This window comes from Cebidichthys violaceus, unplaced genomic scaffold, assembly GCF_023349555.1.
Source record: "Cebidichthys violaceus isolate CVI_PGR_0920_01 unplaced genomic scaffold, fCebVio1.0.p SCAF_84, whole genome shotgun sequence".
Taxonomy (NCBI): Eukaryota; Metazoa; Chordata; class Actinopteri; order Perciformes; family Stichaeidae; genus Cebidichthys; species Cebidichthys violaceus.
In genome coordinates this window covers 339,205-364,671 of record NW_027176969.1, presented here as the reverse complement: position 1 = coordinate 364,671, position 25,467 = coordinate 339,205, and the positions used below count along the sequence as shown (strand labels likewise).

Genomic DNA, 25,467 nt, shown 5'->3' with positions numbered 1-25,467 from the left:
TTCAAAACTAGCTTGAAAGGAGATGTAACTGCGTCCTGACGCAAAAGCCAAACACAAACAAACAACCAGCCGCTGCTTTGTTGAGATTCACAGTCATCAGTTCATGCTTCACACACGTGTGTGTTTCCAACATGTGACCTGAAGCTTTTCACGGTGTCCTTCCGCCTCCGCGTGCACCTGCTCCAGACATCAAAATTAAAAAAATAAATAAATAAAACTGGAGAGATAGATTGTAATACATGTGTAAGGTGGAGAGAAATTAATTAATAACAATAATTGAAGTGTTTGCATCCTCGTCTTGGTGCGAGTAACATATTAATTGTATATTAGATTATTTTATAAACATGGAATATTTAAAAAACTGCATTAAAGACTATTTGAACACTACCACTAATGCTAATTCATTGGTTGATGCAAGTATATCTTTTTATTACATTTTTTTAAACAGCTGATAAAATGGAAAAACTCAAAGGATAACTTCATTTAGAAAATGGAGACCTGTTCAGATGTTTACAGCTAATACATGTCTATCATATTCACAGATGTTTTTAAAAGTAAAATCTTTAAATACTGTGAATTCAGTAGTATTTAGCAGTGGTTACGTTTTGGTCCCTCATCTCTTGAGTTGATGACAATAAAACAAACCACTAAATCAATTGAAACTCTATTTAAAGGTATATTGGCTCTGAAATGTTGAGCGCAACATCAAACTGCAGTTTAAATACTATGATCTCCTCTGACCACCAGAGGAGCGATGAAATCTGAAGAAATAAGAGAGTAAATATGTAACGTGACAGTAGGGACGTGTGAATGCAGACGGGGCCACATTAACTCAGATGAGGGGCCCCGGGGCAACAATGAGCTGTGGCACGTGATTACATGCACATTTAAGAATATGCCCCATGTGAGCAACATCAACTGATCATTAATTAGAGGTTTGAGAACAAAGGAGCCCTGTGCAAAATACGGTAAATATGCAGGGGCTACATATATATTATATATATATATTTTTTTTTAAATATATTTTTAATATATATTATATATTTGTATTTATATATAATTTTTTTAAATTTATATATATATATATATATATATATATATATATATGATAGACATTTTTGCATTATTTTGACTTATTTTATTGTCTTTGGGTTGCAATATTTTTATATATTTTATTATTATATTTCTTATTTATTCAAGATGTATATTGTATTCTATTTTATTGTTATTCTATAATTATGTATTTCATTGTATTTAAGTTGTAAAATTGTATTCTATTTCATTAACCAGCTTTTATTTCATGCCGTTTTACTAATATTACTGTTATTATAGCTTTATATTCTATTTCTGTCATTTCATCGTCCAGCGGTCTTGAATTGTCCATTTGTTTCGTCTTTTCTGCTCTCTTCATGGTCCACATTTGTTCAGTCTCATTTTCTGCTCATCAGTCATCTTTGAGGCACTTTGAACTTCACTAACCTGTAAGAAAGCTGCTGTACAAATAAAGTTTGATTGATTGATTGACACGTTGCACCTTAGTGGTAAATGTTAAACCAACATGTGCAGGGCAGTTTCCTTTCCTGTGACAGGAGGAGGAGACAATTCAGTCTGGAGGGACATGACCATATGGAGAAATATAATATAATATAATACAACTGTTATCTAATAAAGCATCATAGTGGGATGAGATATGTCTCTTTGGGGACAAAAAACTGCAGCGCCGCAGTTTGGGTAAATTTGTATTCAGAGTATTAGTTAGTTGTTAGTGTAACAACTGTCATTTTAACCGGCAACCTTTTTGATTCTGAGATGTCAAAAAGAGACTCGAACTCCTGCACTGAACAATGTGGAGGGAACAAATGATGACAACTGTCTCACCGGGACAAGAATCTGATGGTTTGGTTCAGTCCATCTGTACTGAAGTCCATTTAACTGCATGTCTTCTATCAATGCGTGTTCAGTTACCTGCCTGTTTTTTTTTTGTCTTTTTGGTGTATAAAATTCAATGAAACTTTAAATTATATATATATATATATATATATATATATATATATATATATATATATATATATATAAAAAAAAGAAAACGTGCAATTTATGAAATAAACCCCAAAATATTTGCAACAGGAGGTTTGACTCCTTCATCCTTGAAAGAGTTTAATAATCAGGTAAACTCTGTCACAACCTGCTTTTAAGTTTCATCATCCATTCACTGCTTTCTGTACAAATATAAGTTATTCTCCATTAATAACTAATATATCAGTGATTATCAGGGTTGTGTTTAATGATGTAAATCCTGACAAATGTATAAGAGCACAAAACATTTAAAGCCGCTTTTGCCATTTTGCATTCGATTGAACACACTCACGTTTAAAATCGGTAAAACACTTTAATGTAGAAAAAGTTAAAGAGGCATCCAAACATTTCATAAATGCTCCGAATATTTCTATGAAAAGACTCATTCGGTGTGATTTCTAATAAAACTAGAATGTGTTATGTTACAAACAGTGGCGGTAACAAAAAGGTAAGGCTGAGTTGTTTGACATGGAGTTATTTAAATACAAAATAAGAGCTACTCAGGCACTTTGATCTCAACAGTCACGCTAGAACCTGTCGTTAGATGTTAAAACTTTCAGTTCACTTTTACAAAGTTAACTTTATCAAACCTCCCACACCTGAACAAGGCCGCTCATGCAGATGTTACAAAATGATCCGAGGGAGTTTCTCGTCCTCGTCCGATCGGTGGACTCCGGCTTCAAATCCTCCATTCAAACTCTACAGTTCCGTCGCAGGACCCCATTCGATGTCATCTTCCTCATCATCCTCCTCCTCCTCCTCCTCCTCGGAGCTGTCGCTGCCTCGGATCTGTGTGCGTCTGAACTGGACCGCCTGGTGATGATGTGCTAGCCTGTCAAAGAGCAGGACAGAAGGGGGGGGGGGGGTTAAGCACATTGGCCTCAGTGTGGCTTTACTGCGACGGTTAAAAGACGTCAAAAAGAAGACTCACACGATGAACTGAGGGGCCTTCTTGTCCTCCGCTGGTTCCTGTGGCCCTGCAGAGCGAGCCTAGAGGGAGAGGACACCGTGGTGTTAATTAAACGAGAAGCATTTTGGGTTTCTGGTGATCTATGCGGTTTAAACTAAATAAACACATGCAATACAAAACAGCACTCTCATGGCTTTTCTGGAATTTTAGGTGCATTTACAACGAATCACATATCCTTAAGAGTGCCGACTACTTTTTTACAAAGCAGTCACTGTTATAGTAAGTAGAGACTCTACAGGTGAAGTTGTAAATACAAATATCAATATCAAACTTCCTCAGTTGATTATTTACATTAAGACAATTATACTTTTTATATCATCAGAATGTTTTTAGGAATACCGTTCTCTATAAATCAGGCTATGAATGATAGATGAACAAACCCCTCTGTAAAAACCTTCAGAATATTTACATGTGACCGGATAAAACCAGCTAATGTTTGGCTTTGACATGAAAACTGGGTATTTTGTCAATTTGCTGACGAGTCAATTCATCAGCCAATTGAGGCCATCTACCGTCACACCAAGTGTGCCGACACAAATCCACACAAACACAGGTATGTATTGGAAGTAAGAGGAATACCTGTTGTAATTTCTCCTCGATGACAGACAGGCTGGCGTGTTGTTGGGGGCTCTCGGGCTGCACCTCGGCGTACGAAGGCTCGGTCACCGAGTGCCGGGTGTACGGGTCGGGGGCTATGAAATCCGGGGGTCCGTCTGACGGGGTGGTGGGAGCGACCACGTCGTGCGCACTGAAATCTGAGTCTGTGAAGCTGCGATGCGAGAAGTCCTCTCGGTCCTCTCGCTCTTCCTCCTCAGCGGCGCTGTGAGACGGGCTGTAGCTCTGCTGCCGCAGCGTTCTGGGTTCAGGCACGTGCATCAGCGGTGGGATTCCTCGGAGCGAGTGCGTGTCGGATTCGGACTCGCTGTGGTGCGCGGCGGCGGGCTCAGACGACCGGGCTAAAGCGGCTCCAGCTACCCTGGAGCCTCTGGGGAGCTCTTCGACGTTCTGACCGGGGTAAGCCTCCTCCAGCTCCTCGTTGTCGGTGTAGATCTCTCCGTCCGTGTCCTCCAGGTCACTGGCGGCGCTGAGGTAGTCGGACTGGGTTTGGTCCAGAGCATCCAAGTCCTGTTCTCCACCGCTCTCCAACTGGACAGAAGAAGAAAGAAAATGCAGTCACTAGTTTGCCACTGGACAGACAGCAAGAGACGCTTAACAAGCTGTAAAATAGATACTAACTCTTCAGAATTAAGTTCAGCAAGAAAGACATTTAAAAAAAAAACGGTATGTACATGTAATAAACATCCAATTACATAATAAAGATTTACTCTAATTTAGCAACTTTCACTTTTTTAATGTTTTACTTCTGTGACACAAAAGACAACCAAGTTTCAAGTTTCAGTGCGTAAGTTTAAGTATCTCATGATCCCTTTTGGGGTGATGCAGTTTCACAATCATTTAACCCTTTAAAACAAAGAGAAACAGGTTTAAATGTGAAATAATTAGGTGTGTGTGTGTGTGTGTGTGTGTGTGTGTGTGTGTGTGTGTGTGTGTGTGTGTCGTACCTTCACTTCAGACACCCACACGGGTTTTGACTGTTGGTGGCGGATCTTATCCTTTAGACTCTCGTACCAAACATTGGAGTTGGGCTGCAGGTCAATACGTGCTGGAAGGAAGAGTCAGCAGAAAAACAAGTATAAACATCGTAAATTGGTACCAGATAACGAAACAACTAAAGAATAAAGAAGCTACTTTTATACATTGTCTATTGTACCTTCAATAATGTCACATTACCTGAGAAAAGGTGGCTGCAGTGTTTCCTCAGCTTCAGGGCCTGTGTGTAGAGGCGTCTGGAGCTCTTGTTGGAGTTGGGGCTGTACCTCTGCCTCATGGCCTTGACGTCCTTGCGGCTGTGCGGGTCCAGGAACAGCACCATTGGGTGGTACTGGATGTAGTTCAGCCTTTCCACTGCGGTGGGAGTGATGTCCAGAAGAGGGTGCTTGTCCTGGGGAAAAAAAAAAAAAAGAGAGAGAGGAGCAAAAACAGGGCGTGAGGAGGAAAAAGTAACTAAATATCTACATTTAATAACGTAGATTTGATAACCTGCTTTAAGGGCACAAAAACAGTCAAATAATACAAGCTTAAAATTACAGCAGTATAAGGAGAACGTACCTAACCCCCGTTAAACCTCATCACATTTCCCCAAATATTCCCAATATTTGTGTTGAATGCCTGAATGAGAAAGCTTAAAGATACCGATACTGTGTGGAAGAAGAAGAATTGATTATGTTGTAAGAATGTAGAACCAGCGTCACTTGGAGTGTGGGGGGTGTTGTTGACATGCCTTGGGCTGGAGAGGTCGATGTATATTGTTAAAAGGAAGTAAAAAGGGTTCGTTTATGTCCTTCTTGGAAAATAATATACTTTCTATTTTATAGATTAAAAAAAAAATCAAAACATTTGTGTGCCTTGTTCTATATCTGTGTGCATAACTGATCGTGTGTGGAGGGACACATGTATTGTATGTTTGCGTACCGATGCGTTTCTGTTGGTATTATGATTGAAATCTCAATAAAAACCCACTAAAAACAAAATCTCATTTGTTTCTGCTTCTGGTGAACTGAAGACCCACCTTCTCTGCTATACTCCTCACAGTGTCCAGTTTAATGACTGTGGAGCCGCTGTCTCCTCCTCCACTGCGAGGGACCATGTCTGCCACGAAAAGCAAAGACGCAGAAATGCAATGTTCACGCTGTGGACGATCAGACCCGGAGAACTGCAAAAACTACAAACAGTAGAAACCAACCTGCCACTTCATAGTCGTCAGGCATCTCTCTGGCCAGCTTCTCCATGGCAATGTCATTAAGAGGACCCAGAATGACGATGGGTCGTTTGAAATTAGCTGGAGACACAAACAATTCAGGGTATTGGAACATGATCGACTCGTGAGAACACAACATCATCTGTGTGTGTGTGTGTGTGTGTGTGTGTGTGTGTGTGTGTGTGTGTGTGTGTGTGTGTGTGTGTGTGTGATAAACACGCCAACCTTCTCTGAGCAGGACTCTCTCGTAGGCCGGGAATTTGCCCTGAATGGTGAGGTGCAGCAGGTCGTCGCGACTCCGGCGGCCGTTCTTCTCGTTCTTTTTGTTCCCTCTGAGCCCCCGTAGCTTCCAGAACTCGGCTCTCGGCCCCGACACCTGCCGCTCTCCGCTCACCCGCTGCGCCTGCTCTATGCTGGCCAACGTCTCCGCCCTGCAAGGACGTAATGACAAGACGTTAAGAACTTAAATCACGGCTCCTTGGTTGAGCTAGAAACCCCACAATCTCTTTTTCCCCCCCTCCCGACCTGGCCTGGTTGGGGATGGTGCCTTTATCCATCTCGTGCAGGTCGTTCCCCATGCGGCTGGCCAGCCAGTTGCCCATCTTCCCGCGGTGCATGGTGTCCACCACCCTGAACACCTCTCCTCTGGTGAAGCTCAGACCGATGGGGCCTTCTGCCTCGTGGTCAAAGTGGGTGCGTATGTAGAAGTTGTCGGCCAGGTTGGACTTGATGATCTTCTTGTAGACTGTGAGGAGAAGGAGGATTACGATCGGTTCATACAGACACTGGATCAACAGTAGCTCGATTATCATCTGAGAGGTTCGGTGGTAAACTTACTGTCCATCTTGTTCTGAGTGCAGATTTCAACCTGCTCTCCTCTCTTGATGTTCAGGAGGAAGTTGGCGGCTTCTTCTCGCGTGAAATGACCAAAATCTACTTTATTTACCTGAACAAAGGAGACACAAGTTTAAGGAGTGAGATTTTTAAATTCCCAAAAAAACTAGGAAGACATCTTTATCTGTGACACGTCTTCTTGTTTGTTTCCTTTTTTTCCCTCTTTCGATATAAATGTACATACTTAGAGTTGTATTTAAAAAAGAAAATAACAACAAAGAGTTAAAACACGCAAAAAAAACGTACATAAAGTGAGTATTTTACAGGCTGACTCTAACAAGTTGTAGCTGCAAGAGGAACTTTAATTCTGAGTGTATTTTGGCGGTCCCTGTGGACAACAGCGGTAGTGTTTCCGAGCCTTAGAGTCCCTTCAGGAAATCATTTCTATCAGGGTCTGACCGTCTGCTCTGCTCAGTCCTGGTTCTGCAGCACAGAACATAATAAAACGATGCTCTTTAGATGACCAGCATGTAACTCCAGACTACAGACACTATATTTGGACCAACATGTCAAATCAGTTGAGCCAATTTACTGTATATTTTCAGGCTGTTGGGTGCAAATGAGAACTCATCAGTCCCTGAATTTATACATCAAAATGTATTTTTACACATTAAAATATTAAACATGACAGTAGTACAACTTAGAATGTTCAACAACAACAATTTACAAGCATGACATCATTTTTATGAATTTATTTTGAAGAGATTATTGAAATAATAAATAATCTCTTAATTCAAACAGACACATTCAATTCAATTCAATTTAATTTAATTTATTGTTGTTCAGTTAGGAAGAGTCTGAAAAATTATAATGTGCAAAGTAACTAGTAACTAAAGCTGCCGGACAAATGTAGTGGAGTAAAAAGTACAACATTTCCCTCTGAGACGTAGTGGAATAAAATAGAAATACTCAAGTAAAAGTACCTTGAATTTGTACATAAGTACAGTTACATTCCACCACTGATCATAACATTTACTCGTACCACTCGCAGCTCATCAAAATCATACAATTTACTGCTTTTAATAAAGAAGTGGAGTAATATTGAGCAGGATTGAGTTCAGTCTATTGGTCCGGCCCTCAACAGTCCCTGTTTCTCATGTGGCCCCTTGGGAAAAATACTTGCCCACCCCTGTATTAGAGGCTTCAGCTAGCTTAGCTAAGTTAGCATCACAAAAACACAGCTTTCAAAAACAAGAAAAAAGTAATAAAATGAGGAATATATTACTTAAAATAAGCAAAATTATCTGCCAACAGAACAGGAAAATTTGACTTTTTGAGATTTTTTTAAAACAAGTAAAAATAACTAGCCTCAAAGGACCCAAACATATCCCTCATGGTGACCTGTAACATCAGCTGACTTGCCAGAATAGGGGCTGTAATCTAGAGCTTCAGTTTCTAGATGTTGAAATAAACACAAGTCTCTTCATTAAGCTACGAATGAACTGCTGCAGAGTGTTCAAACTAAAGTGTCGTTTTCTCACCTGCATGATCTGGTCCCCCTCTTTCATGCCCTCTTCGTACGCCGGGCTGCTCGGCTGAACTCCGCCGACGAATATGCCGACGTCGTTGCCCCCCACCAGCCTCAGGCCCACGCTGCCCTCCTTCACGAACGACACCGTGTGAAGGTCCGAGCTGTACCTGAGAGCCAGGAGAACCATACATTAGGAACGCCTTCATTTCTGCCGAGCTCAATTAACGTAGCTCAATAGACGAGGATGCATATGAATACGTGAGCGTTACTCACCCTGGATTAGGTGCTGGGTACGAGTCTGGAGGTAGGGAGTAGATTGGCTCCTCTGCAGGCTTTGCTAGAAGAGATATGGAAATGATGAGACTCTCTGCCGGTTTATTTTCTTTGTTGTCCATTAATCCTTAGTATTTAGACTACAAAATGTAAAAAAAATCATCACAGCTCAAAGTGAAAAATTGTGACAGCAGCTAATGTTTGACAGTTTTTACTCCATTAAGTACAAAAATACAATCAAAGCTGTATATGTTTGGAGTCATAAGGCAATAAATTTGCCTCTTAGTCGGTGACGGGAGACTTTGGCCAATCACAGGTCATTTCAGAGAGACAGCGATCCTATTGGCTGTTCTACAGGTGCAGATGCACGTCCCTTCGGTGAAAGCCTGATTCAGTGGCAGAATATGAATTTTTCTCTCCATCGCTCTAACATTTAAGCATTCTGTATTAACGATGTCGAAGCTCGCTAGAGCCTCAAACCACAGGATGTCATCTCAAAAGGAGCTTTTAATTCTTAAAAGTTTGATCAAACTCAATCAGGTTCGTCTCGGTGGTTCCATCTTGAGCCTTACAGTAGGTCGGAGGGTTGTTCTTCACTGAAATGGCAGACTTGGTAGCGTCGGTTCCTTTAGCACCACGAGGAACTCTGTGAGGAGGAGAGAGAACGTCACCTGTTGGTATTCGTGTTACAACACATTTCAAAATGGCACACGAGGAGCTTTTAATGACGCGGGTCCGATTTTAGATGAAGCGCACGGTCCGGCCCTCCGGCGGTCCGGCGCTCCGGCGTACCTGCGGCGGTTGTCGTCCCGCTCGGAGCTCCCAGACCTCCTGAGATGCGACAGCTGGTCTGACTCTGAGGAATCTGCACAACAGAGACTGTGGTCAGGACCAACTTAGGAGCCTTTTCTGCTCTAAAACATAAGATGACAACAACGAGGAGGAGAGGAGGAGTGCGAGTGAGACACAGAGGAGTAAACTGACCGTCAGGAGGAGGTCTGGTGGGAGACTGGACGCGGCGAGGAGGCTCCTGCTTCACGGCCACTGAAGGGGATTTGATGTCAGGCAGGACTCTGATTGTAAGACAAACGCATGTAATTAACTACAAAAAACGTCATTCAATCACTTCTTTGTCATCTTGTGACGTATAACGAAAAGATAACCGTCTGGTAACGGCCAGAAGTGAGACTGTTAATTCAAATATCTCATCATAACTGAAACGTTTCAGTACAGGAGCAGTTGAAGCGTTACGTGTCGTAATCGCTCACGTGCGCCGGTGTGTGTTTTTTTTTTTTACAATGTGACAACACTTTGGATTAAGCAGATAAACCGGTCGGACATCCTGTCAGTGTCGTCACTCACATCACCACAGTGAAGCAGTTTCCCTCTGCGACAAATACTACCGCAAATGTGTATTTGGTGGACGCATTATAAAAGTTCCAGCTTTTTATAATCAATCCTGCATCATAGTCTCGCACAGCATCAAAGCAAAGGTCTGGCTCTAAACATCATCGTTCTGCCATAGGGGGGAAGAAATGCTTGTTCAGGCTTGTTTGTACTCCTGTAAACCGATCACATGGTGCTGAGGATGCAGCGGCGGCGCCTGCAAAATAGAGATAGATCCGATAGTCTGCATCCGGTGAGTGAGACCAGTCTTTATATAACGCCATTTACAAGCTGCTACAGTGAGCGCTTCATTTATTTTTGTATTTTATGGGGAAGCAACGTTCTAAAAAAAACAGGAATAACGACCATTCAAAACACTGAACTGCAAAATTCCGGTTGCTGAACATCACTGCTAATTCAGCGGTTGATGCAAAGTGCAGTCTGTTGTTGTGTGTTTTTTTTTTTTCTGCTTTTATGTGTGAAATGTTTGTGCTGCCATCTTGGCCCGGACTCCCTTTGCAAAGAGATCTTAAATCTCGATGGGACTATCCTGGATGAAGAAAAGTAAAAACCTTAATGTGTTTTTATTTATATTTATAGCTTTTTCAGGGTGGTTTTCCAGGATAATTAGTGTCAGTCTTAAGAGTGCTCTCAACTGGTAAAATGTTTTCCTGCCTGAGAGAAGAGCAGAAATAAGAAAACATTGGTGAATCCCAGAAATCAATGAGTACTGACAGAATAAGAACAAATCTGAACAAAAGCTGTAATTTGTTCTTAAAATCATGAGCATGAGGCCCGTCGTGTTTCTTAGCACTAGAGACTCCACCATACTGAATACTTGTCACTTATTTGTTAGGAAGAGTTCTGCCGACAGACACCCGTCATGTTGTAGAGAGTCCTCTTCTGACAAAAGACGTCACAGGTGTCTCTCACCTGTATCGGTTAGCCGTGTTGGACTTCATGGTGTTCGTAGATTCCCTGTCAGGCGCAGAGTCGTAACTGGCCTCTGACTCTGAATCTGAAGGAGCTGCGAAGATCAATAAATGAAATGATTTCATACATCAGCTGATCATTTTGGCCGAATAATCCCGGCCAGTAGCTAAAAAAAAAAATGTATCTGTAAAAACACATTATTAAGAACACATGCTGTGTGATTTATGCTACATTTAACCCTCTGAACCCCAAGCAGTTTTGGGGCGTTTTGTTTCCTTCTCCGGTCACATTTCACTCTGTGGCCGTGATTTTTACTGCAATATTAAAAGTCCTGAACCTCTATGGAAACAGCACCACGACGGCTAGAAGTAGAGAGAACTCAAAACAGTCTTTTGTGCATTACAACACAGTTAGAATTTATTTAATATGTTTTACAAAAATTGGAAAAGAATGAAGAAGAATAATATATATATATATATATATATATATATATATATATAAAAACATGTTTCCAAGTCTCCACAAGTGTTACCAATGTTGGAAAGACTTGAAAATATCCCAATTTTAAGCTTCGATTTGGTTGCGTTTTATGATGAAAGCACATGATGTGTTCAAGGACCGTTGGAAAGATGAAAATCTGACGATGAAGACGGATTTTGAGTTTTGATTCAGATTGTTTGAAAGACAATACCGCCGATGGGTTTCTGGGTTCAGAGGGTTAAAGCACAAAATAAGGTACAAAACTCAACCAGTAACACAGAGATGCTCCCTCCTCGATAGTGCTTACTGACTTCATGTTGAACACACACACACACACACACACCTTTCCGTGGCGGATTGCTGGCAGTGACGCTGGGGGCGTTCCACCGGGGCGAATCCACATGAGGCTGCAGGGAAACATCTGGCAGGACTCTGGAAGAGAAGAGAAGAGAGGGAGGCGGGAGTGAGGGAGGAGGAAGACAACAGATCTCAGTTACGTTTGGACACGGGGGGGGGAGGGGCTGTGGCTAATTAGATGATTATTGATGAGAGGATGAGACTGAAATGTTGAATATTCACCTTTGTGTCTCTTGGGGGGGGGGGGAGGCTCTCTCTTTGATGGTTAACTGCTTTGTAACTGATCAAGATTAACCATTCAGTGGCATTCGTAGCGTTTCCTGATCTACCGCTGAGAGTTTACATTACATGCCGAGTAAAACATGCAGATTTGTAATTGGGGAAGTATTGTACAGACGTTTGATTGGAATTTTGCTGCTTGAGCGATACGAGTCCTCCGTTTAAATCAGCATGTAGCCACATACAGGAGAGGGACACGTTCGGTGTAAGTCACTTTTATTTCATCGGTTAACAAAAGAAAAGTCAAGTCAAAACACAAAACACTTGGTACACAGTCAGAAACACAAGACAAGCAACAAATCAAAAAGGCTACAAAATGAGCAAATCAATCAAAATCAAGAGACAGAAAGAGTTTAATAAAATTAAATTTAAAAAAAAGGTAAACAGATGATTAGCTAATGTTTTAAAACAGGACAGGCGTGCACAGGTCAACTCAGTGTCCCAGTCCGTGGGATCTTGGTGGGTTTCGGGGAGGGGGTGGGTGGGGGTGGGGGGGGGGGGGTGGGGGGGTGTGGATTGGACCTTCATCTGTACCTGTATCTGCTGAGGGAGTCCTGACTGTACGTGGTGCTCTGCCTCTGAGGAGGCGGCAGGCTCACTTCCGACTCGGAGTCAGAGTCTGAGGACGAGAAGGACGTAAAACACGGCAGAATAAGACAGCAGCACGTATTGCTTTCACATATTAAAAGTTATTCATCACGTTTGTTTTTTTACCTCCTGCTTTCTACCACCAGATGGTGCAAAATTAAGGAATTTTCAAGTAGCTTTAACGGCACTATGAAGATGATATATATGTTATGTTTGGAACCAACCATTTCAGGTTCATACTTGTATTTGGGGGTTTTTAATCTTCACATGCTTACTGTTCAGAAAACACTTTATTACATCCCGTCTGTCTTGTCTAATGTCACCATGTCGAATTTCACAGACGGCTACACACACACACACACACACACACACACACACACACACACACACACACACACACACACACACACACACACACACAAGTTACTGATTACTTCCACCACGGTTTGAAAAAGTGCCGCACAGACTACCTCTCATGTTTGCTCTGGCTTTAGCTTTATTTGACTGTTGACCTGTTTTCAGCAGCAAATATTCAAAGCAAATATTGTCAAAGAGGCGTCAGACAAGTCCGGGATGTATTGTGTGCCGTAAAAAAGAAAGTTGGATAGTTTGTGTGTGCGCGTGTGTGTGTGTGTGTGTGTGTGTGTGTGTGTGTGTGTGTGTGTGTGTACTGACCTGAGCGTGGGTCTCTAACAGGAGAGTTGACCCTCCTTGGTGGCTCACCACGAACATCGATGGGGGAAGCTCTCAGTCCTCCGTAGGCCAGATCAGGAAGAACTCTGGTGGTGGGGGGGGGGGAGGGGGGGGAACACACAGTTAGAAAATATCTTGTTTATCATCATTGAGATTTCTAAGGTTATCTAATGAAGCTTTGAGTTGATTGGAGCAATATCAAAATTTAATGTCATGATTATTCTTGCCAAAAAAAAAAAAGAAAAAAAAAGCGATTTTTGATGTTATCCAAATAATCATTAAAATATGCTTAAAACCCCTAAAAGAAGAAGAAGCACCAAATGAATCGCCATCCACCATGAAATCCCGCGTCGTCTCATCATCCTTACTTGTATCTGCTGTCTGGACGGGGGCTCCGTCTGCGCGGCACAGGGGAGGCGCTGCGGTCCGAGTCCGACTCCGACACCGGCTTGCGGGGCCGCGAGGCGGAGGAGGAGGCGCGGGAGGTGGACCAGTTGGGGAGTTGAGGAGAGGACCGGGGGTTGGGGAGGATGGACATACCAGACAGAGATCTGGAGGAAGGGAATAACAAAAAAAAAATGGATTTCTTAACACCTTACTTGACATTTCTTTTGTTCACGTGCATTCGAGCAATCTGGATGTTGTTGAATAGAAGCAGTGAAAGTGAACCGACTTGTATTTGCTGGAGGGATCCCTCAGGTCCGGACTGTCTCTCCTGACAGGAGGAGGAGGAGAGGCACTGCGGTCCGACTCGGACTCAGACGGAGCTGAAGAAACAACAATAAACAGTCACAATCGTCGCTAGTTTGTCTTTTTATTGGCGCAAGCTTCATAACATGTCATCGGTTGGTTGTGGTTCTCGGCGGGGCTGACCTCTGCGAGGGGCGTAGGATCTCACGGGCGGCCGAGTCAAGGTGGAGCGCATCGGTGACGAATCCCGAGACTTGGATGGAGGAGGTTCAGCTCTCGTTCTGGATAAAAAAAAGAAACAATAATAATTATTCAGAAATTCTTCAGCGCTTTGATCCTTAAAAGGAATACTTCGCCCACAAAATGACAATTTTTTTTTTTTTTTATCAATTACTCATCGTGAGTTACCTTGAATTCTTGAAGAAAAGCCTCGATGATTTGAAGTAAATGGGGGTTTAACGACGAATACTCATCTCTGTTATTAATAGTTACGTCTTAACGAAGATGCATGCGTTTGTGAAGTGGTGAGCACACGACTGGATACATAAGACTTGGATGAAACTGCACGAGTTGTGTGAGAGTTTGTAAACAATGTTCGGATATAGTTTTGCCGTCGTTAAATGCTTCCTCATTGACTTCAATTCATCACGACTTTTCTCCATTTTTGGATTCTTTGTTCTCCGTTCTTGAGGAAAAACTGAGTTTTCCTCAAGAATTGAGGGTAATTAATATACAAATTACTGAAAAAAAATATTTGATGGTCACCGAGTTCACCACCTGTTTGTTTGCTCTATTTATCACATAATCTAGACAACACATTTGTATGTTACATAATCATTATTGTTGTAATGATTATTACGGTTTTCATCTATCTATATTTTACAAATAAATTTATTTTATTATTTTTCTTTGAAGAGTTTTCGTGTGTCTTTTGACCCGCTGAGGCAAATTTGTGATTTTTGGGTTATACAAGATAAATTGAATGATGTTTGTTTATATAAATAAAAAGAAGACTGGTAATACCATGTTGAAACAAGAAAGTACACTGAACTACTATAAGATGACTACATTAGGATGATGGTTTTTGGTGTTGGTGTTGGGGGGGGGGGGGGGGGGGGGGGGGGGCTATGGTGTGTACCTGCGTGTCCGTTTCTCTCTGTTGGGCTGACGAGACGCTCTGCGAGTCCGAGTGTCTTCGTCCAGGTCTGAAATGTCTGATGGAAAACATCAAAAATAATTAGTGAGACCAGAAACTCTGCAAAGACGGACTCCTTCATCAAGTGTCCTCTCATTCACGCCGTCGTCTTTCTTCTTTCACACTGTGGCTCAGAGCTGCTTTCACTCTCGCCTCAGCTCACCACGCTCACATTCAATACTCCCTCCCTCCCTCTCTCCCTCTCTTCCTCACCCTCCAGTTCAGAACTGCTGCCTCGGCGGCGGTCGTTGTCGCTGTTGGGGGGGCTGTCCTCCACCTCCGGGATGCTGACCAGGAACTTGCGGTCGTCCCTGAGGACCGTCATGGTCAGTTTGCCCCGGCTCTTCTCCACCAGGTGCTTGGTCTCCAGCAGGGACAGATTCTCCGTCGTCATGCCGTTGATCTGGTCGAAGGAGACAAATCATTTAAAAGACTTTTACACATCTGTCCAACAAGGGTTGTTGTGCATTGACGTCGTTGGTTTCAGGATGAATCGTCCAAATCTTAATTCCCACCTTGAGGATGAGGTCTCCCTCCTGCAGCGTTCCTTCCTTGGCGGCCAGGCCTGTTTCCGTCATGTGCTTGATGAAGATCTGACTGCCCAGCTTCAGTCCATACTCTGCAGAAAGAGGACGACGACAAGAGTTCCGCTCAGACATCAGCACCTTCTCCCCCCCCCCCCCCCCCCCCGGTGTGACTACGTCAGGACACCACGGCTCCCGAAGTCTTACCGTCTGTGACTTTCTTCTTGAGCAGTGTGGTCCTGATGGGCTTCTCCACGACGTCCTGCCGCGGCAGCCTCTTGTACGCCGTCGTCATCAGCGGCAGCATGTTTCCGTGCCCGTTGCGGTTCGGCGAGGCGCTGCGGGCGCGGTACCGGTTGCCCTCTCGGTTGTCGCTGCCGTCAGAGTAGCGCCGCTGCCGCCTGGGAGGGTCCGGGTCCAGCAGGTTGGAATGGGAGGCGGCCCGAGTCGGCCTGGTGGTCGCCGGGATCTGGATCTTGCGAGGCCGCTTCACCGTCTGGAGGGAGAGAAGACCGGAGAGGGCCGGAGAGATTTAGAGACGCCAGGTTAGAAGTAATTTTTTTTGTTTTTGGTTGGCGCTTCCTCCGTACTCACTATGTTGGCGGCCTTGCCACACGACTTGAGGTTCTGAATGGTGTAGGTGGAGTAAACGTTCTCCATAGACACGCCGTTGACCATGACGATCTGGTCTTTGTAGCTGCAGAGCACAAGCAGAGTCGGAGTTCTCATCGGGACAATTTTGATGTAAACAGTTTTTTTTTTTTTGTTGTTGTTTTTTTTTTTAAAGTTCCCCGCAGTCACTTCAGAAGACTCAACTTACAACAGTCGTCCAATGGCCGGTCCATTTGGCAGCACATCTGACACCACCACAGCCGTATCCCCGTTGTCTGGGTGAGGCTTGTCCTTGCCTCCAGAAATGGCAAAGCCGAACCCCACTTTGGGATCCTGCCATCGCGAGAGAGAGAGAGAGAGAGAAAGAGAGAGAGAGCGAGAGAGAGAGAGAAGGAAAATAAAAGTGGCTTTTAGACGGGCATAAAATGAAAGCAAGCACACAACAGAGTAACGACAAAGAGAGACGCAGGAAAGCGAGAGGGCAGAGTGTGAGCGCGTGCAGAGAGAGACTGAGCGCCGCTGGAATGCGCTCTTCCTCCCTCCGTCTGTCTGTCTGTCTGTCTGTCTGTCTGTCTGTCTGTCTGTCTGTCTGTCTGTCTGTCTCGGGCAGGACAGTGGAGAGGCAGCCGGTTGCCGTGGAGGGGTGCAGCAGGGCGTGTCGCTCTCTGAATTCCTGCTGCGGTCTGTGCCGTGATACCGAGGAGGTCTGAAGCTCGGTCCGGCTCGACCCCTTTCAGTGATACTGAAGGCTGAGCTCTGCCTGTGGTGTGTGCGGCCGCTCGGCGCAGACCAAGCACACACACACACACAAGATAAGCGCTCTAGTTTGCTTTAGTTCCCTTTGTGAATTTCACCGTTTTACATTTTGGAGTCGGGGAAAAATACATCACGACACCTTCACGCCTGAAACGGATGTCGTTTAAAGTTATGTATCGTTTATTTAAACAAAACCACCACTTACTTTGATTAGTGTTATTGTATGTTGCTCCCATATTGTTAGCTCCTCCATACCTGGTTTCTGGAAAGAAAGAAACAAAAAAGAAAACAACAACAATGATGATGATGATGATATCAAAAGTTAGAAAAAAAAAAAAAAAGGAAAACTTATCTTTGACAATATCACAAATGAATGAATCCTTAATGCATAATGCAGGTCCTTACAGGGAGGACTGTTGAGCCAAAAACAGGAAAAGTGTGTCTACGACTCAACCTGATCTCGGCATGCTCTCACCTGTCTCAATCCTGCCTGACCGGTATGGAGGAGGGGCTACCTTTGTGTGTGTGTGTGTGTGTGTGTGTGTGTGTGTGTGTGTGTGTGTGTGTGTGTGTGTGTGTGTGTGTGTGTGTGTGTGTGTGTGTTGCGGCAAATGTAGTTCTAGCCTAAGTTCGGACGGGAAGACTATTCTCACGCAGGCCCACTCATTGTGTCCTTGCTGTTATTGTTTCGGGGCTGTTGATCGTGATGTCGGCCGTCTAGATCAGCTGGTCTCTTCCGTCCAATAGCGCGACGACACAGTGACATCGTTGGCCTATCGCGTCGCTGCTGTCTCTTTTTTAAATAGGACTGTCTCTCTACCTTCGGTACGCTCACGCTGCTGCTGCTGCTACGCAACCCTCCACCTCCCCACCTCCGCCCAATCTTCACAGCTCCATCGTCTTCATCAACTCATCATTCCATCACCACCACCACCACCATCACCACCACCACCAGTGTCTCCCTGTAGAGCCCAAGCGCCAAAGACTCTGAAGACTTCATCATCACAAATCATCTGTTCACAATAAACAATTATCTTTCCTTTATCTGACTTGTCTCTCCTGATTGAACCGATCTTGACTAATAAATTAATCGTTGCCAATTCATTTTCTGTTGATTGACTAATCTAATAATCTAATAATCGCAGCTCTAGAGACAACACGTGTGCTCTCACAGCTGACGGACACATTGAGCCCGTTCTACGCGTCACATTTCTACGTTTGACTCCCTGTAAACAGTCACATTCAGATGACTGGACGGTCGATAATAAAGCACCAGGTTGTTTCTGAGAAGACACCGTGTCATCTTAGTTATTGGAAACTGTATCTGGAGGAGCAATAAGGAAACTGGACTAGGCCTGTGTAGATACTGTGACGCTATCGACTCATCATACCATATATGGACATGACCTCGATCAGTGCTGAGCAGGGTTTTCTCTGTCAGTGTGCATTTTGGTCAACAGAGTCCAAGAGTCCATTTTATTTACTGTTTTGATTGTGTGGTTTTATTTTATTTACGTTTTATGTATTTAGGACATTTCCAATTCCAATGTCTGAATACCTTTAAGAATCAAAATGACTCTTTTTAAAAAGGGTTGCTTTATTATGCTTTTTATAAGTGGCATAAAATATAGAAGTAGTTATGATGACAGGCTTTAACTGGACTTGTTTAGTCTCAGACTTTTTACCATATCTGGGATGTTCATACGTCACATGGGAGTTGTGAACACTATCTGAGCGTTACCAGAATCACATAAATTGAGGTTCAGATTGTTCCGAAAGTTCCTGTGAAAAGATGTCACAACTGCACCGCGCTGTTCCACAAACGCTCCTCTTTGCTCCTCTTTGCTCCCGTCATCTGCTTGAGCAAATCTCTTCATTCCAGTCCTCAAAAAGTACAAACACACCAAACCACAGATTTCTAACTCTCTGCGCTACCATGACGACCGTGCCTCTCTGTGTTTATCATTTTTCACATATTTTCCAAAAAAAAACAACCAAACTAAACCAAAGGGCTGGTCGTGGACTATATATACACACACAGTGCTGAGCGAGAACGGGTAAAGCCAGCTCCTCTAGTCAGAGACGTCAGACGACAACAAGTCAGAGTCTGTTTCAAACTCTAGAGTAGAATATGAAGCGACACAACCAGTACAAGGCAGCGATTTACAACTCAGTGAAACACAAAACACCTGCCAAGTATTCAACCTGTCACACCCAAACACATCGCCTAAAAATACAAATATATAGGAACACGATGTGAATTCACTGATCCTGCAAAGTCAATCTTTAATAAAAAAAAAAAAAAGGGGCCGAAATGTCAATAATATGGTCGCCACAAGAATGTCACCCTCTGCGGTGGAGGTAAGCAGCAGCAGAGGTGAGCGCTGTGTGACCTGTGAACAGTGGGACGTTTTGTTTGACCGAGTTAATCATAAACTTGAGGGCGGAAAAAAAAAAAACTACACAGCAACTGACCTGATCGGTGACATAAAGAGCTGTGGATCGTCTGAATGTACAGCGACAGGCAGTGAGAGTTAAAGAGAGACAGAGCTACAACTGAATGTGGACAACATTAAAGTACATTTTGAGCACAATCGCAATATGAGCCGACTGCCATTTTCAAATTAAATATTTAGCAAAATGTCAGAATGTGTCAAAATACCATTTGAACTAAATGTTGTGTTGCTGTCCTACACATTAGAGTCGACAGACGAAAGAAAACATCTTGGTTTGGTAACCGCAAAAAAAAAAAATCACACCGTCAATCATTTTCAATTGAAATGAGAATAACGATGTAAAAATGATCATTCCCTCTCATATCGCAAAATGGCAATAACAGTGAAAAATGATGCATGACAATCTGTAAAGACTAGATATGTTCTCAAACGAGAAAAACAAATGTGAAAAATGTGTAAAAAAATCACAAATCAGCGGAAGACGAAAATCAGTCAAGTAGCAGCTCCTTCATACAGAGTCAATAAAACCATAATTTGCAGATTTAATAACTGAATCAAACATGTCAGCAAAACCACTGAGAGAAACATCATATTTGACTAAATCCTGTTGCTATTAACTGTGCATTCAATGCTCATATTGCTAATATGTAAATAACAGGATTATTATTAAATTTAGCCCAAACTGTAAGAAAGATGTCGACTGTTAAAGAGGTTTGCTGTCTGCTGATGTGAGACGGGTTTAAGCCCACCACCTCCTGCACCTTTAGGAGCACTGAGCTGTGGATTTGTAGTAATAATCTACCTGTAATCTCTTTTAACAGCAGCGGTTTACAGTAAAGCACCGTTAACGCTCTGTGCTCTTCCTTCTCCACTTACCACATGGTCTTTGAACCTTACTTCCATTTCCCACTGGGATCTCTCTCTCTCTCCGCCGAACAAACACCTGTGGCCTTCCGGTGCTCAGTGAACAGCCAGCTCTTTATATTCCATATGGACTCTCCGAAAACAAAACAATCACAGATCTCCCCCCCCCTCTCCCTCCCTCCCTCCCTCCCTCCCCCTTCAGGTGGCTGCTGTCCAGAGGAAACCTGACCTCCTGCTGCTGTAACACGAGCGGCCGTGGTGTTTCTTTCTCAGCAGACGAGAGAGGAAAAGAAACGTCGAGGAGAGACCTCACCTGGAGCGCTCCTCCCCCACCCAACCTTTGCCCACTCTCACAGCCACAGTGCCCTGCAGAGAACGTGAAGGTGGAGCTGCACCGCCTCCTTAAGAAACCCCCCCCCACGCATACATATCACAACGGAGTCAGGAGGGATGGATATCAGCCAATTACTGGGGTTTAAAAAGGTGTAGACAAAGAAATACAGACTTAATCAGTCATCAAACAACCGAACCTCAAAGGTTTGCTGCTTTCAAGTCCGAAAAAGACTTTTTTATTCTTCTGCCACTGCTTATTCAAACCATCACCCGAACTTATCCTGAATGCAAAACTCATCATGTCGAATGCAAAACCTTATAAATACCTTTCCTTGTATTTCAACATATTTGTAGAGCTGCAAACTGTTTTTATTTAACAAAGTTTAAATACAATATATATATATAGTGATGTGGACCTTACACGACTGTGATATTATTTATTAAACTTTTTTAGTTCCATAAAAGAGCGTATCAGCAGAAGCAAACTCAAAATGTAACTTTAGTTCTTTTTCTATTTCTGCCTTTTGTGTTTTCATTTTATTTAATTCAACAAGCGTTTTGTCTTATTTTAGCAGTTTATTGAATCCAGCATAAAGGCACAACTTTACACTTTAACGTCTGTTTATTTATCGCGAGTAATATCGTTATCACGATATTCAACTACATTATCGCATATCGACCATCCCTACGGTACATAAATGCACATTTTATCTTTTTTTAAGATTCATTTCCTGGTTAATATTAAAACATTTACTTCAAAATTAAATACTAATGACATCATCTTCAGATTATTTGATAATGAAAAACAATCTTTGCATTTCTGAAGACGTAACCAGCAAAGATTTGGTAGTTTTACTCATAAAAACTAGTGACTTTACATATTTAATCTATTTGACTCATAAACTAATTGTTTCTTGATTGCATAAATGGAAACTTTAGGATCCATCTTGAGCTTGACCAGAGCTTTGTCAGAAAACATACATTTGTAATGATGAACCTCCTAAAGGATCTGTAGTGGAGACTGTTAGTGTGATGCACAAACATGGATTCTAACAATACTAATGCTGCAAGAATAATGTCAAATAGATGACAACAAAGAGATAAAGAGCACAGCCTGTTGCTGTCATCCACTCACAGGCACCACCAGCAGTGGTGGAGGAGGCACCACCAGCAGTGGTGGCGGAGGCTCCGGAGGCAGAGAGCCAAAGTGCTTCAGCAGCTTCATTCTCTGCGTCAGATTCATGACGGTGTGACGATTCTTCTTCTGCTGCTGCTGCTACTAAAAACAACCTTCTGACCAGCTCAGTCAGTCTGAGCATGAAGCCTGTGTCTCCTCCTCACTGATGCACGAAAACACCAATAATCCACAGACAAGAGGCCAAAGCCACGAAGAAGAATTCAACTTAAAAAGAAAGTCAAGCGTCCGATGACGTCGAATCCTCAGTTATCCCCTTTTCAAGAAGGACGGCTTCAAGAAGTCAAAAATACGGGTCCACTTGCTCCCACTGGGGGAGGCGTGCGACTGTCTTGGTGGACTTGTGGTCTTTCCCCACACTGGCACCAGCAGCAGGTCGGTCGCTCGGCCCGTCGGCTGAGTTTCAGTCTGCCGGGTGCCATGGTGACGTCGGAGGAATGGGAGCACCGGGCCGTTAATAATTGACGGGGTGTTTGCTGCACTCCGGCTCTGCTTGCCCTGAGTAAAGGTTTTTCCCGGGATCCTATACAGAGGAACGCTGTGTGTGTGTGTGTGTGTGTGTGTGTGTGTGTGTGTGTATGTGTGTGTGTGTGTGTGTGTGTGTTTGCAGCTCTGATGGCATCTCTCTCCGTCACGGTTTAACGCCCTGAAGCAAGGGTGTGCTGCAATCTTTATTCTTTATTTTCCACAGTTTGACTCTGACTATCGGGGCCTTTTAGAGAAGAGTCACTGTGACTCGAACCCGACTTGTTTACCAGGAGGAGCAGTCACGTACCTGAAGGACTTCAGGGAGTAGTGGAGAGCAGGGTTGTCTTTCAATCAGAGGGTCAGAGGGTCAGAGGTCAGATCCCCTCTGCTCCACTAGTCTCACGTCAATGTGTCCTTGAGCAAGACACTTAACCCCGAAAAATTGCTCCCTGTGCCCACGGTGTATAGATAGGTCGCTTTGGATAAAAGCGTCTGTAATGGAAGTAGGGAATGTGTACCGTCACGTGAATTATAGAATACTTTAGCGACAGTTTGGAAACAGGTGGTAGAACAAGAACGTGGGGTCAGAGCGTCAGTGTTGAATTATTAAAAAAAAATCGGAAGAAAACAAGAGAACGGCAAAGCAGCCGCTACTGTTCCCAAAGCAAACAGAGAGAGAGGTGTGACCCTCCAGCAGGTAAACAACCACTCACTCCTGAGTCACGTCTCTACAGCAGCAGCAGCAGCAGCAGCAGCAGCAGCAGCAGCAGCAGTTCTGTGTCGACACTCCTTTTTATTTAAAGTTCATTCAAAAAGAGGGGAAGTTCCTGAAGACACAACAGAAGAATCACAAAGCGAGGGCTAGAGCCGCATCGATTAATCGATAAGGCTTTAACTTCTACATTAATCAGCAACTATTTCAATCATTTCTTAAAAAGGAAAAGTCTAAATGATCTGATTCCAGCTTCTTAAATATGCATGTTTTGTGGTTTATTTACTCCTCTGTGGCGGTAAAGTGAATTTATTTGAGTCGCGGACGAAACGAGGGCGACGTCTGGGGCTTCGATGGACGTTTTTCACCATTTCCTGACATTTAATAGACCTAAAAATTACATCCATCAATCGAGAATAAATCAAAATATCAAAAAAGGAACAAGCGTTAGCAGCCTCCTCTCAACTATCAGAACAAACAACAATCCCATTTTCTCCCAGGTTAATGGCAGGTGTTACCAACAACCCTGACCTCCAGAGTACCTTGTTACCACATGTCATGAATGAAAACAGGAAGTCTAATTTTCACGCTGCCACATAACTGGAATTCTTCAACAAGCAAGCAGCAGTTAGTGGTGAGTGAGGAATAGAAAGACTTCCCCCTTAAGTGAGTACAGCGATTTGAAAGATAAATACTACGGAGTGGAGTTACTCATTGGCAGGTACGGTCAACAGAGTACAAGTACCGCAAACACACACTCCATAGTTACCTGGACTCACACGCAGGAAGCCTTCACTACAGAAGAAAGTCATGTTGATGCTTCGTTCTTTAGGATCACAGTGTTTTAAACAAGAGAACGATCACGAGCAGTTCTAGAGAGAAAGATTTAATTAGAGGCTAAAAATCTGGGTCAGAAATCTTGAAAAACACAGCTTATGTAAAATGGAGAACTTTCCACAACAAGCGAGCCATCAGTCCAAAACGCATTTGATCGTCACCCGTAATCAAGCAGAGCATCAGTAAACACACTGATTGGAGCGGGAGGGAGAGAGAGAGGAGGATGGAACTATTTGGGAATGCGAAAAAGTCGAAACCAATGTGAAACTCTCAGGCAGGTAGAAACTTGCACGTGTGGCAGAACCAGAAAGGTGAGGATGAGGAGAGTGGGGCTTACAGCTGACAGTCACCGACCCACCGACACACACGCGCGCGCGCACACACACACACACACACACACACACACACACACACACACACACACACACACACACACACAGTTGTTACAGTATGAAACAGGCTGTACATTCTGTAAACCTCAGACCAAAGTGTGTTATTTAACAAACCTCAGCTGACAGTCAGGCCTGTACTTGTCCTCGTGATGAAGGCGTAATTAATGACGCTATCAGGACGTTATTACTGTAAATATCAATAGTTAAAAACGACATTACTTCCTTTGTTTTATTTCCATCTTTTACATATTCTGTTGCTATTAGCATATCTTTTGTTAACTCGGTTTTCTACCATGCAGCATTTATTATTGTCTAATTTATTCTCTCGTTTCTTCACGTTATTGTAAATCACGTTGAGCTACACCTCCTGTATGAAAGGTGCTTTATAAATAAAGTTTTATACAAACTACAGGCTTGTAACCTGATACCATTTAAGTAATTTGAGTAAAATGTTTTACTTTCTCTTCGACTTCCACTTCCTCACAAGGAAACATTTGACAGCAGTGAAGCTAACGTACCTGTACACCTGTAAACGTCCGCTTTGTAGATTAAACTTGTTTGTCCGTCCAAGTTTTAAAAAAAATTAAAAAAAACTAACTCTCGAAGTCTTCTTAAAAAGTTTCACTCGCTCGCGTTGACTGCTTTCAGTAGCTTCGGAGACTTCCTCCTAAATCTCCCTGAAGACAGGTGAGGACTGGAGGAGGAGTGGCGTCCACGGCAGCGCTACGTGCAGGTGAGTTTCGAGACGTCATCACGCAAAGTGGGAGCGTCACAGACCGGAAGTCGGTCCTCCGCTTAAACAAATCCTCCGCCCGGTTTTGGTTGAGATATGAGACGCTGTTCTCTTTTTTTTCTCTCTCTCTCTCACTTCTCCATTTAAGGAAACATGGGTAGTTTTACACAATGTGCACAATAATAATATAATAACATGTATTATTATTACGAATATAATACGTTTCATTATAATTAGGAACAATATTAAGAAAAATAATGGACTACAATTTAAAAACGATACATCATTGGTACACAATAAAAGTATCTATATGTATATTGTGTATATTTAACACAGTTTTAGTGCCTTCTTCATGTTTTTTATTGTGGTGTCATACTGATAGTTCTTGATAAAAATGTAGAATTTGTTTTTGAAGTTCGTCTCTTCTTGTGATTGTTATTTTTCCTAAAACAAATTGACTGGACAAAAAAAAAACACGATTA

General features: G+C 43.0%; 1 protein-coding gene across 4 annotated transcripts; it reads right to left on the bottom strand.

Moving 5' to 3' along the window:
- Window positions 1-2,263: 2,263 nt before the first annotated feature.
- Window positions 2,264-24,934, bottom strand: tjp3 (tight junction protein 3). Of its 4 annotated transcripts, none has more exons than XM_068702399.1 (30): window positions 24,771-24,934; window positions 17,201-17,257; window positions 16,448-16,572; window positions 16,222-16,324; window positions 15,835-16,123; window positions 15,619-15,722; window positions 15,317-15,506; window positions 15,047-15,122; window positions 14,092-14,189; window positions 13,892-13,985; window positions 13,587-13,769; window positions 13,201-13,304; window positions 12,472-12,556; window positions 11,645-11,733; window positions 10,822-10,915; window positions 9,487-9,575; window positions 9,295-9,367; window positions 9,075-9,148; window positions 8,503-8,566; window positions 8,240-8,396; window positions 6,702-6,810; window positions 6,390-6,609; window positions 6,090-6,295; window positions 5,850-5,945; window positions 5,676-5,755; window positions 4,838-5,048; window positions 4,609-4,709; window positions 3,626-4,192; window positions 3,008-3,066; window positions 2,264-2,908 (listed from the first exon to the last, which is right to left on the bottom strand). In XM_068702399.1, the coding sequence occupies exons 2-30, from the start codon at window positions 17,246-17,248 to the stop codon at window positions 2,776-2,778; spliced, it is 3,921 nt and encodes a 1,306-aa protein (XP_068558500.1). In that variant the 5' UTR covers window positions 17,249-17,257; window positions 24,771-24,934; the 3' UTR covers window positions 2,264-2,775. The 4 variants fall into 4 exon arrangements, with proteins under 4 accessions (XP_068558500.1, XP_068558501.1, XP_068558497.1 ...); XM_068702400.1 differs by lacking the exon at window positions 24,771-24,934 and adding an exon at window positions 22,619-22,658; XM_068702396.1 differs by lacking the exon at window positions 24,771-24,934 and adding an exon at window positions 21,784-22,209.
- Between the last annotated feature and the right edge of the window lie 533 nt (window positions 24,935-25,467).

Coding starts and splice junctions, on each gene's coding strand:
- tjp3 (XM_068702396.1), bottom strand. CDS start 21,891: ATGAATCTGACGCAGAGAATGAAGCTGCTGAAGCACTTTGGCTCTCTG. Junction 12,557..13,200: donor TGTTAGAGACCCACGCTCAG/GTCAGTACACAC, acceptor TCTCGTCCTCAG/ACTCTGACTCCGAGTCGGAA. Junction 2,909..3,007: donor AAGGCCCCTCAGTTCATCGT/GTGAGTCTTCTT, acceptor GCTCTTTGACAG/GCTAGCACATCATCACCAGG.